Here is a 13,562-nt window from a genome sequence, read left to right on the forward strand (position 1 = left end):
CAGGGGTTGGATAGAGGTTTTTGGAAACTCAGTAACTTTCGCACAAATTTTGTATTTATATTAAAAAATCTAATAAGTATATAAGAATTATAAGTTAGAAATTCATGAATAAAGTACTCTTATATTATTAGTTTAGTGAAGCAGAGGAACCTAAATCTTAATAAAGTTTTGTTGACTTATGATTGTATGTTGGAATTTCCTTAATTGCTATTTGTTTTATTTTTGACTAATATAAAAAATCATAAACTTTTAACATCCACTTTTACAAGAGTGATTATTTTATGTATAAAATATATCTACATACGTCAGTTAGTTAACACACCTTTTTCAAAAATATCGCGAAAAACCGGTGCCATTTTTTAAAGAAGGATTAACACGTGAATATGTTCCAACTTCTAAATATTCCACTGCCAACTATAAGAAGATCATCTGCAGCATTTTATTTAGTGTAGAAAATGTTTTATTCTTGTACATACATATAGCTGCCTGAATCACGACAGCTAATTATATGTTCTTGTGAGAGACAACAGAAGACATACATCAAACGTTATAAACACCAACGAAGTTCTGGTCTAATGAACCAACATAAAGTTTGCCTTTATACTCTTGAACTTCACTTATCCCAGCTGGACTTAGCATATATTGAGCTGTGAAATCGCGTGTTTCCATGACTTGTCCGAACTGATTCAGCCTTTGTCCTCTCGAAATAAAGGTGGGAATATTCACATTGACAACAGCCACCCAAAAATCTCCCGATACAGTCCTCTTTATGTTATCTGGATTTCCATCAACCTCTGTGAAAACATCTGATGTATTTGTTTTTGATCCTGTCAGCCAAAATCTCCGAATTCTTCTAGCAATAAGTTCCGTGACTAGTAAATAGGATTTATCTCTGCTGAGTGCTATCCCTGCTGGCCCTGAAAGTCCACTTAGTAATAACGTGGTCTGGTTTCTTCGTATATCATACTGGAACAATCTCCCTGTTGTATCTCGTCTGCTTAGAAGAATTATGACCCTGTTGCTGCTTATAAGACGATTCATTTTTTATAAGAATAAAAGATCAGTTAGTTGCAATTAGATGTAATACTGATAGATAAATGGAACTTGGATTGCCCGAGACCAAAATTCACGCTAACCCACCAATGTGCATGGGGACACAGCACAAAAAGTGTGTCAATATTTTCCAAACACTGCACATCATTATTTGCAAATGTTGGTTTTTCCATCACTCGATACAAATGCAGAACTTCAGTAGTATTTACAATACTAGTGAATTAAGTACTAAGAATTTTGTTTCTCAAGTACTTCAAGTGAAATGATTGAAACAAAGCTTTAGCATATTTTCCATAAGTGAAATCACGTCCAAATAGAAATCAACTTTCAGATACTCTTTTTCAACTTCAAATAATTGATACGAGAAAATTGAAGTTTTAGAGTGACAAACCTAATTCGGAATACAGCTCCTGAATCTATAAAATAAATCATTCTCCTTTCCTGGTCGATGGCTAGTGAGTTGAGAAAGGCAAAAGGTTTTCCCTCAAAGCTAGTAACAACTGGTCTAGCGAGCCCTCCGCTTGATCCAACTACCAAGAGTCCATAAAATGCATCAGTTATATATAGGTCACCTGTTCTGGTGTAAAATTCAAGGCCAAGCGGTCTTCCACATATTTGTTGTGATATTGGGTCGTTTGTGCCATCACATCTTATTTTGGTCCTAAAGATGCATAATAATTGACAAAAACTATCAGCCTTTGAGAAAAGATAAGCACTACAAAAATTAGCTACAGACATCGTTACTAGTGAATCCATAAATTTTGCTGTTTAACTGCGAAATTTGCCAGTAGTGAATAAGAGGAATTTAATTACCTATTTGGTGATGTAGTAGCAAATTCAGTGAAGCCTATATTAGGACCTTCATATTTGAGTACTCTGCCATCTCCAACACCTGTATAAGGTCCGCCACCTTTTGTGTCGAAAGCAGAAGCTTCAGGGCCTAAAACTCGTGGTGGAAGTCGGAGATGTGAAGGTTGGCAATGAACAAGATAAGGTGAGACATTTAGCAGTATCCAAATCTGGAGAATTAGGAACATTCTTTTTGTAATTGAGACTATTTCCATGTTTCTGTATATCCAACGAAATAATCAGCAGCTGATACTTATACTAACAAATTGCTCAGTACCATTCCTAGCTAGATCTTGTAGAAATGATAGGTAGATTTTAGGCAGATCCAATTAACTTAAATGTTTTCGACTGTAGTGTTGTATATATTTGATTTTTCAAATGCATGCATACCATAAAATCAAAATTAGTCATTTGAACTAAATTCATTTTCAATCATAAGGGATCCAAGAACCATACAACTTTAGGAAAACCATACCCCAAAAGATATCTATCAAGGTGGGAGAGCTCAAGGCTAATAAGCAACACATCCCTTCCCCATTTAACCAATGTGAGATTCAAGTTACCTTCCGTAAGAAAATATTTGTACACTTAAACGAATTAGATAATAGAGGGTTGAGGTGTTGATAAATTTATTGTCAGATTGACTCTTAACAACAACAATTAATCAACAATAGATCATAGGCAACAAATTGCCTGAGATGGGGAATAAGAGCACACCAATAACGTTTACGGGGGTATTGTACCCTGATACCAAGGGCACATAAAGCTCTATGTACGATTTTCGAAAACCCAATTCTTCTCATGATATGATATATATACATACAATGTGGTGGTAACAACTCTTGTCATTACAAATAACTTGTTTAAAAAGTCTTTGGAATAAATTTTGCCTTTAGTTATAAAATATCTAATAAATCAAGACACAATATGGTAATATCAATTCATGGGCCTTACTTATTGTTTGAAAACCTTTGAGCTAAGTCTTACCTCTAAGGTAAGAGTTATAGAGCATCTCATAAACAAAACACAATATGGTAGTGTCACTCTTACTCATGGGGCGTAACTTATTGTTTGAAAGACTTTGGGCTAAGTGCATCTCATAAATCAAAGCTTAATATGATAGTGTTAACTCTTGTCATTATACGTAAGTTATTGTTTGAAAGTCCTTGGAATAAATCTTGCCTTATAAAATATCTCATAAATTAAGATATAGTGTGGTAGTGTCAACTCTTGATCGTGGAGCGTAACTTGTTTGAAAGTCTTGGGCTAAGTCTTGCCTCTAAGGCAAGAGTTACAGAACATTTTATAAATCAAGACACAGTATGATATTGTCAACTCTTTCCGGAAAGCAGTGAGCAATGCTGGAAATTGGAGCTTGCTAAATGCTGGAAATTGACAATGAGCAATGTAGCGAGAAGCATTTAGCATGAACTAAATCTGGACCACCAATAATGCTTTTCAAATTGAGACCGTTTCCATCTTTCTGGTGTACTCAGTGAAATGATAAGCTGTTGGTACTTGCACTTGCATTTGTCCACCAACCCTAGCTTGTTAAAGAAAATTTCAATGCCAAACCTCTGTGGTCACCAAGAAAGAGCTAGCTGTATAATTAGGGGTCCCGGCAAATCCAGATTTGTGATGTGTAAGACCTATTATAGGGGAACTTCTCCTAACAAGATTTTTCTCCATTATTACCCTTATTGGTAATTGTGTATAATATGACTCTATAGAAGAAAGCAAAGAATCTTGATTTGTATATTCTTGATTTTCATCTTAAATTATTGGGTGCTGGTAGAGAAATCTTTGAGAGTGTGAATTTTCAGAACTTGCAAATGCTTCTGTCCCTTCTAGTCTTATGGAAACCCCTATTGTAGTGGCAGAGAGTAAAATAATTGTGTATAGATTGCTCCAAAAGTTCTATTTGAACACAGACCATCTCAAGCTTCTACCAGTACTTTTTCCTTTTTATTTCTCTATTAAAATAGACGAGGGACTATTAAGGGTAGGGAAAACTAACTTCATAGGTGTTTGAAAGGATGAAATTCGTACGAAGTCAGGCGAAATAATAGTCCAAGCAAAGTTGTTACTGCAAAAATCTCTTACCATCCAAAAAACTCTGGATGACGTTGAAGATATTTGGTTCTTGTGGTTGTGGATGATTCAAACCAAACCTACAACCTGTTGGTTTTGGCACATTTTATCCCACATCGATATTTTACCATTTGGGGAGGGGATTTAGAGCTATAAAAAACTCTTTCTCCTTCCATTTGTATCATCCCAAAAGTTATATTTTTTTCTTCCACAATTAATAAAAAATGTTGGGTGCTCGGAGATTAAGTCTATTTGGATGAACTTCGATATCAAATTTTCTGGTGTTTTTATTTTTTATTATTCAATATTATTTATCGGGTATTTTTTTTGTTGTTCTATTTAGTGAAAAAATTGCTCGATTTTAGTATTCAATATTATTTGTCGGGTATTTCTTTTGTTGTTTTGTTTAGTGGAAAAATTGTTCGATTTTCCCAACAAGTGGTATCAAAGCCAAGGTTCTATCTTAGTATGCTCTGTGATTGAAGTTTTTTCTGATCTTCCACATCAGAAAAAATTCCTTTGCTCCTCTTGGGTTGTTTGTAGTCGTTGTAATATTGAATATTTTTATTGAGTCTGTAATGACAAATAAAGATCAAGAAACAAAGGATCCTATTACGCCGGGGGCATCGGGTTCCTCGTCTTCATGGTCGAGGTTCTCGCTGTCCACTCTGAAGTTGGCGGTGGAGATATTTGATGGTACTGGCTATTTCAGCATGTTGCAAGGAGAGGTTTTGGACTCTCTTTTCCAGCAGGGTCTTGATATTGCCATTGAGGGAAAAAAACCAGAAGAAGTAGAAGAAAGAGATTCGAACATCATAAATCGGTTGACGTGTGGAACAATCTGATCGTGCCTGTCTAGAGAGCAGAAGTATGCTTTCAAAACTGAGACTTCTGTGCACAAATTATGGAAGGCGCTGGAGGATAAGTTTCTGAAAAAGAGTGGTCAGAACAAGTTCCTTATGAATAAAAAATTATTCCAATTTGATTATCAATAAGGTACTACTGTGAATGAACACATCACTATGTTCAATCAATTAGTAGCAGACCTATTGAATTTAGATGTGAAATTTGAGGATGAGGATCTGGCTTTGATGTTGTTATCATCTCTTCTCGATGAATTTGAACATTTGGAGACTACGTTACTTCATGGGAAGGAGAATGTGTCGTTAGATGCTGTTTGTTCTGCTTTATATAGTCATAAATTGAGAAAGCAGGATAAGATGAAAACTAGATCATCAACATCCGAAGAAGCATTGGTGGCAAGGGGTCGTCAGCAAAGTGAGACTAAGGGGAGAAGAGAAAGGTCCAAATCAAAGGGCCGAGCCGTTGCCAAAGATGAGTGTGCTTTCTGTCATGAGAAAGGGCACTGGAAGAAAGACTGTCCGAAGTTGAAAAAGAAAGGAAAAAGACCGCAAGATCCGCAAGATGCAAATGTTGCAGAATGCAAAAGTGATGCAAAATCCGATTTTTCCTTAGTATGCCTTCAATATCATCTCATCCAGATGAGTGGATATTGGATTCAGCATGTACCTATCATATATGTCCTGTTCGGGAATGGTTCTTTGAATTTCAAGAACTCAATGGTGGGGTTGTTTACATGGGTAATGATAATCCATTAAAACAATCAGGATAGGTTCGATCAAGCTGCGGAATCATGATGGATCCACCAAAATTTTGAGGGATGTATGGTACGTGCCAAAGTTGAAGAAGAATCTCATCTTAGTGGGGGCTCTTGAATCTAAGGGCCTAGTTGTGACGATACAAGATGGAGTTCTTAAAGCAACTTTAGAAGTGCTGGTGATATTTAAAGGTGTGAGAAAGAATAATTTATACTATTACTAAGGTAGTACAGTGTTGGGGATAGTAGCAACAGTAACTTCTAGTACCAAGAAGGATGTTGAGGCAACGAAGCTGTGGCATATGCGGTTGGGACATACTGGTGAAAAGTCCTTACAAATTCTTGCCAAGCAAGGATTGTTGGAAGGTAGGAAGACTTGAAAACTTGAATTTTGTGAGCATTGTGTTCTGGAAAAGCAACGAAGGGTGAAGTTTGGCACTGCAATTCATAATACCAAGGGTATTTTGGATTATGTGCACTCAGATGTGTGGGGACCTGCCAAAACTCCATCCATCGGAGGTAGGGATTATTTTGTCACCTTTGTTGATGATTTTTCCAGAAGAGTTCGGGTGTTTACTATGAAGAACAAGGATGAAGTGCTTGGAATTTTCCTTAAGTGGAAAGCTCAAGTTAAAAACCAGACAAGGAAAAAGATCAAGGTTCTTCGGACAGATAACAGAGGAGAATATAAGAATGATCCATTCCTGAATGTATGCCAAGACTGTGGCATAGTTCGATATTTCACTGTTAGAAAAACACCGCAATAGAATGGGGTGTCAGAGCGTATGAAAAAGACACTTGATACAAGAAATACAAGGAAACACGAAACAAACACCAAAATCAGTCCACTAGCCAAGAAACCGAGGACCTCTTTTGGTGACTCCTCTCGAATTTGCTACCAACAAGAAGAATACAAGGCACAAGGGCGTAATAACACCAAAACAATAGCAACACAACAATAACAAGATAAACAATAGACTAATTTCAGATTCCACATTAACAACACAAACACACGGTTACAACATTAACACTACTACACGATTACAAAGAAACAAAAAGATAGATAGTTAGACAAATTGAAGGTATAATATTAACAACCCAAAAGCCTATTCCACTCTTGGACCTTTAACATCACACACATCAAATACCTAACTCTTACGTTGGCACAAGAGTGACCCCGATCTCCCAAGCATCCAATGTTTCCAAGCTTGAATCCAACACGAGCGATTCTACACTCAAGTTGATTTCCCTAGTTACAATTTCAGGTTGATGGTCTTCTCTCCTTAGAGAGAAAATGTTTCAAGTGTTATAAACTCATAATATTCATCAAAATCTCCTAATGAAACCTTACATTATTCTATTTATAGTGTATTACAAATAATAGGTAAAATAACCAAAAGGCCCCTTAGTGAAGGGGCACCCCTCTAGTGTATGTAGTGGACTGATTTGGCCCTTTAAGTGTATGTAGTGGACTGTTTTGGTGTCCATTTAGGTGCTCCTTTGCACTTCATTGCACACACCAAGCCTTGGGTCTAACGTATGCCCTCATACGTCCATCTACGTGATCGTACTCGTATCATCCTCCCCTTCTTGAAAAGGATTCGACCTCGAATCCGTACCTTGCAAAATTAAAGAGGAAACAAACAAGTACACATCCTCATGGCATGAGGGTTAGCAAAATAAACAATTAGCACTATCATTCCATAGTGGTACACACTTGAAGTACAACCAAGGATCCTTTTTGTTAATTATGAAAAGCTTTTGTACAACATCATAAACGAAAGGGCACAGATGAACATCAAGAATTAAAGGACAAAAACCACCATTAACATAAAAGGAATCACAATTCAAGTCACCATATTTATCAAGCACGGGTGGGGTGTCATGCAAAGGAGTACAAGCAAAATCATTTTTCAAAGATATATCAAGCACATGATGAACCCTATGAGCCAAGCAAACATTAGAATCTTTACAACAACATAGGCTCACGGGTTCACTCCTTTGTCCTTGACCAACATCTTCAAATTCTTCACTCACTTGAGATTCATTAATCACATCATATATATTCTCAAGTGGTGGGCAGGTTTTACATACAAGTTGATCAACACAATTTTCATATAACGATGTACTTTCATTCAACACAATAGCTTCAACACTAGGTGGACACAAATCGATCTTACTAGAAGAGTCGATTCGATCATCTATAGGATCAGCTAGTGTATCCACTCGCATAACATGTACATCATCCATAAGTGGTAAGGAATCAATATACTCATATGTAGGTAAGCTGCTACTCACACTGAACGGCTTATTAGTCACATGTTCATCATTCACATGTACCAAAGTATAAGAGTTAGCTATTTTTCCTTGACGTTCATGAGTATGTTCATCTTTACCTCGATGTGAAAGTCCTTCACAAGTTTGGGCAGCAACTTTCTTCGGAAATCTCTCACTGCAAGGTGTTTGGACCTTAGGTTTTGGATTTGTTGGGATAAGTGTGGATACCAATTGGCGTAGCCTTTCAGCGTGCCCTTTCATGTCTTCAATATTGTCAGTGATGCGGTCAAACGTGGCATCGAGATTGGTGGCATCCATGGTACCTAAAAGAAAAGACAACAACGAACAACAAAACAACAAATTTGTTAGCTTAAAAATGCCTCACCACACTCTCACTCTTGATTTTTACCTCACACTTGGTTTCACAAGTGTTGAAAGTTAGTTTGTACTTCGCGAGTGATTGAGGGTCGAGTCTACTCTTGCATGGAATAGATTTTCATTTGAGTTGACTCAAAGAAAATTTATTTACGGACTTGAACCAACAAGATACAACGAATTCACAAAAGATAAAAGCACACAACAAACGTAAACACGAACAAACAGACTCTACAACTAACTTACAATCTAGTAGGAGATTTCTAGCTTGTTAATTAGTGTCCGAACCAACAAACGGAACTAGAAAACAATAAAATGAAACTAAGAAATCTGAAATTTAAGCTTAAAAATTATTGGTGAACAGTAAAAACGTGATGTGGCAGCCATGTATTAGTTGCGGTTGTTATCAAATTTTATTTTCTAATTCAAGTCTTGGTCCAATTGTAATTTGGAATTGTTGGAAATTGGTTAAGGAGAGAAAACAAGTCTTGAAATCCTCTTTTAAATTCAAAAAGCAAGACTTGACTTTTCTCCTCAAGACATGGTCCTTAAATCATGGAAAGTTGTTGGAAAAGTGGTTGTTAAAGTCCTTGAGTGGTTGGAATTGGTTGTAAAAGTCTTGAGAGGTCTTAAATTTTGAAATTATATCTTTCAAAACTAATAAAATACACACTCTATTTCTTCAACTTCCAAGATCAAACATCCACTTTTTCTTCACAATAGATAAAGATGTGAAGAACACCAAGAACACATTTTTTTGAATCTTAAAGTTCTAAGGTTCAAGTTGGACCCCAAACATCAACAATACCTTTCCAAGCTTAAAAATACAACACAATAACCACCATACACATTCAAACCTTGAACCAATAATACACCACACGTCCAATCTTTGAATCCGCAACAACAATACCAACAACAATCACACGACCAAAGTTTAGGTTCACAACAACAACATCAACAATTAAAGCTCAAATCTAGATCTAGACTTCTTTAGTGTTAGAGGTGAAGAAGCTAACACTAGAAACAACAAAACAAATAAAATGACTCCTAGATCTAGACTCAAAACAAGAAAAATCTCAGCCAAGACACAACAAGAACACAATTTCGACCAAGACACAAAAATGGACAGATTTGCTTCTTTTTGGAATTTTCAGATTTCAACTTTTTTTTTTTTGAATTTTCTAACAAGTAAGCCGAAGATTGATCTTGTAGGAACAAGATCTAGCCATGCTCTGATGTCAAATGATACAAGAAAGACAATAAAACACGAAACAAACACCAAAATTAGTCAACTAGCCAAGAAACCGAGGACCTCTTTTGGTGACCTCTCTCAGATTCGCTACCAACAAGAAGAATACAAGGCACAAGGGCATACTAACACCAAAACAGTAGCAACACAACAAGAAAAAGATGAACAATAGACTAATTTCGGATTTCAGATTAACAACACAAACACACGGTTACAACATCAACACTACTACACGATTACAAAGAAACAAAAGGATAGATAGTTAGACAAATTGAAGGTATAATATTAACAACCCAAAAGCTTATTCCACTCTAGGAACTTTAACATCACACACATCAAATACCTAACTCTTACGTTGGCACAAGAGTGACCCTGATCTCCCAAGCATCCAACGTTTCCAAGCTTGAATCCAATACGAGCGATTCCACACTCAAGTTGATTTCCCTAGTTACAATTTTAGGTTGATGGTCTTCTCCCCTTAGAGAGGAAATGTTTCAAGTGTTATAAACTCATAATATTCATCAAAATCTCCTAATGAAACCCTACATTATTCTATTTATAGTGTATTACAAATAATAGGTAAAATGATCAAAAGGCCCCTTAGTGAAGGGGCACCCCTCTAGTGTATGTAGTGGACTGATTTGGCCCTTTAAGTGTATGTAGTGGACTGTTTTGGTGTCCATTTAGGTGCTCCTTTGCACTTCATTGCACACACCAAGCCTCGGGTCTAACGTACACCCTCATAAGTCCATCTACGTGATCGTACTCGTATCAACACTTGCGGAGAAAGTTCGTTGTATGTTGTCTAATGCTGGGTTAGGCAGAAAATTTTGGGCTGAGGCTGTGACGTACGCTCAACATCTCGTCAATCGTTTGCCATCATTTGCTATAGGTGGCAAAACTCCATTAGTCCCACTAAATTCGCGGTGCATATGAAGACCTCTTTTCTCACTACCAAAAATGATAATCAGAAAGGCATTAGTTGTGTACCTGCAGTTGATTTTCTGTTTTTAAGACTAGGTACTATTAAGCCTAGCGTCGTTCTTTTACTTTGGAGGCTAAATTGATGATCTTCTAAAGATTTTACATATATAGATTGGCAGTACTGTTATCATCAATTAAATAAATGACGAACTTTTGATGAGTATTTGTTTGGTACCTATATAGAAAATTAAGTGATAAATACTATATTATACTATATAAAATGAATCCATGCTGAATGCATTTCAGAAAATGCAAAGCTCATCGAGATGAGTTGCAATGTACTTGAATTATAATTTATGAGTGTGGTCCGAATTGTGCTTTTCTCAAATATGATATCGTTATATAATGGTATATTTATTTATTGTACCACATTTATTTATTGACCTTTTCTAATGTTAACACTACTTTTCAGCGATCACGATTTATGCATTTGTTAAAACATTAAATTTATTATATTAAAAGAGTAGTATAATATAATTACTTCTATTATTTATTATTTTTTAATCTGTGTGGCAAGTCAACAGTGAACAAGTATTGTTTGACAGAGGGAATAATATTTTATTTCTATATTTAAATTTAACATAGATTTTATAAAAGAAAATTATTATGATATATTTTTAGAGGAGTAACAGGAAAAATAAATGATTATAATTAAGAATTAAAAAATATAGATAATGAAAGGGGTGAAAATGTATAAACGTGCACTCTTCATAAAGATGTAACTCTTTGCAATAACTCTTCGAAAAAGTTATAACCAATTAGAAAAGTCATAACCATCCAAAGTGAAAAGGTATTTATTCAAATTGAATCATTTTCTCTTGGTACCTTTTCTAAAAAAACACGTTCATTTTCCATTCACACCTCTTAAAAACCTAAAAAATAATTGTACTGTTGACTTAAAACAGGCTATACATGTGAGCCTGGTCCTGATAGACTTAGCGTTGTTAGAGTTGAGAGGATGAACATCAATCTAGAACCAGGACCCAACTAATTTGTCAATTATCAAAATCAAAATTACAACAATGTTACTAATCTAATCTTTTTTCTAATGGTTGATTTAAAATTAAGAGAGATTATTGTCCCTTTCAAAAGATGAAGGTATATTATTTCCTAAATCCGATAAGTGGATTAAGTGCATAATAAACAACTTCCTGTTTCACTTTGTTTGGCCCAACCTAAATCAAGATAAATCAATCTTACATTGAGTTTGTCCCTTTAAATAATGTTGTATTTAGCTAGGTAGGGTGATTGGATCCGGATTTGGGTTGGGGTTAATTAGTTTGGATTAATTAATGCCTCGTTTAATGAGAACTCTAATTAAATCAACTGATGGGGTCGTGTGTAATAAGGGTAATAAAAGGTTGTAAAAGTTGACTCCATAAGCAACGGAGGGTATTATATTTATACCAATCTCTATAAATTTAAGGTTATTTTAGTTTTTTTTTTTTATTTTTTTTTCAATTATCCATCTATATAATACTAACTCGAGAAAATTGAAGGAAAAGTGTCTTTTAAGTCTTGAATGAAGGATTAGTGACATTGACCAACAGATAGGGTCAAACATCATTAGCAAACTTGATTAAGTTAATTGTGGACTTAATTAATATTTTCAAAACTTTCTAATCATTTCAAAAATACAAATCAACCCAACCCACACCCCTCTTCAATCCAAATCAACCACTCTCTCTCCAGCTTCTCCCAACCAACAGTTCTGCAAAATTTCTCCCTTCAACCTCCGGCGACAAATAGTCGGGCGAGTTCCTTTTCGACTTTCAACCGTCAATCGACCTGAATGCTTCTCCAGCGACAACAACTTCGCGTTCTTCGTCCTCCCATTTCCTTTTTCACAGGTAAAAAATTATGAAGAAACAGAGGAACTTGAGTCAACTACTCTTCTGGTATTGAAATATGGACTGAATAAAACCCTAATTTCTAGCATTTCTGCATTTCTTCTTCTCGTTGTCGTAATGTTAATTCGAATTTGTTGGTGATTTTTTGTCACAGTTGATGTTCTTAGTATGTATGTGTGTGTGTGATATGTTGGTGTTGCTGGGTTGATTTGTTGTTTGTCTTGGTAGAAATGGTATTGCAACAGTTGAAACATCTGATGTAATAGATGAAACATATGATGCAACAGATGAAAATCTGATGCAACAGATTAAAAATCTGATGCAACTATGAAAATTTGATGCAACAGGTGAACAATCTAACAGATTATTCATCTGTTGCGACAGACGACTCTTCTGATTGGAAGAAATCTAAACAATATTAATCCAACAGATAACTGATTAATGATCTGTTTTTATTCTTTCCAACAGTTTACTCTTCATTTTAAAATCTGATGCAACAGATTAAAAATCTTATGCAACTATGAAAATCTGATGCAGCAGGTGAATAATCTAACAGATCATTCATCTGTTGCGACAGACGACTCTTCTGTTTGGAAGAAATCTAAACAATATTGATCCAATAGATAACTAATTAGTGATCTGTTTTTATTCTTTCCAATGGTTTACTCTTCATTTTACAATCGATTAGGACTGTTTTTATTCTTTCCAACGATTTACTCAAACAGGTCGGTTATCTGTTGCAACAGATAACATACCTGGTGCAACAGATTAGTGATCCATTTTTATTCTTTCCGATGGTTTACTCATCCATTGCAACAGGTCGGTTATATGTTGCAACAGATAAAGTACCTGGTGCAACAGATTAGTGATCTATTTTTATTGTTTCCAATGGATTACTCATCCGTTGCAACGGGTCAGTTATATGTTGCATAAGATAAAATATCAGGTGCAACAGATAGTGTTGTTTTTATGGTTCCCATGCATTACTTATTCGTTGCAACATGTCGGTTATATGTTGCAACAGATAACATACCTGGTGCAACAGATTAGTTGTCTGTTGAAACTGTTATATTACTGTTATGCATTAATCAATTATAATCTATGTTATGTTCCTGTTAATTTAAGATAACATCGCTCTCAAATTAAAAGAAATCGAATCAAGTCCAAGTAAAGGAACAAATACAGCAGTTCAGCTACATCCACCATTCTGTGAGCT

General features: G+C 35.5%; 1 protein-coding gene across 1 annotated transcript; it reads right to left on the reverse strand.

Annotated features, from left to right (window-relative positions):
- Positions 1-415: 415 nt before the first annotated feature.
- LOC107865932 (protein STRICTOSIDINE SYNTHASE-LIKE 10) lies at positions 416-2,141 on the reverse strand. Its single transcript, XM_016712116.2, has 3 exons — positions 1,867-2,141; positions 1,445-1,714; positions 416-1,021 (listed from the first exon to the last, which is right to left on the reverse strand). The coding sequence occupies exons 1-3, from the start codon at positions 2,115-2,117 to the stop codon at positions 541-543; spliced, it is 1,002 nt and encodes a 333-aa protein (XP_016567602.1). The 5' UTR covers positions 2,118-2,141; the 3' UTR covers positions 416-540.
- Positions 2,142-13,562: the final 11,421 nt, after the last annotated feature.

The sequence above is a fragment of the Capsicum annuum genome, chromosome 3 (assembly GCF_002878395.1).
Source record: "Capsicum annuum cultivar UCD-10X-F1 chromosome 3, UCD10Xv1.1, whole genome shotgun sequence".
In the NCBI taxonomy this organism is placed as follows: domain Eukaryota; kingdom Viridiplantae; phylum Streptophyta; class Magnoliopsida; order Solanales; family Solanaceae; genus Capsicum; species Capsicum annuum.

What these genes read in the sequence shown, in the direction of transcription:
- LOC107865932 (XM_016712116.2), bottom strand. Translation starts at nt 2,117, where the DNA reads ATGGAAATAGTCTCAATTACAAAAAGAATGTTCCTAATTCTCCAGATT. An exon ending in GCTACTACATCACCAAATAG is followed by an intron (nt 1,715 to 1,866) that starts GTAATTAAATTC and finishes ATGCATCTTTAG; the next exon opens with GACCAAAATAAGATGTGATG. An exon ending in GGAGCTGTATTCCGAATTAG is followed by an intron (nt 1,022 to 1,444) that starts GTTTGTCACTCT and finishes TCTTATAAGCAG; the next exon opens with CAACAGGGTCATAATTCTTC.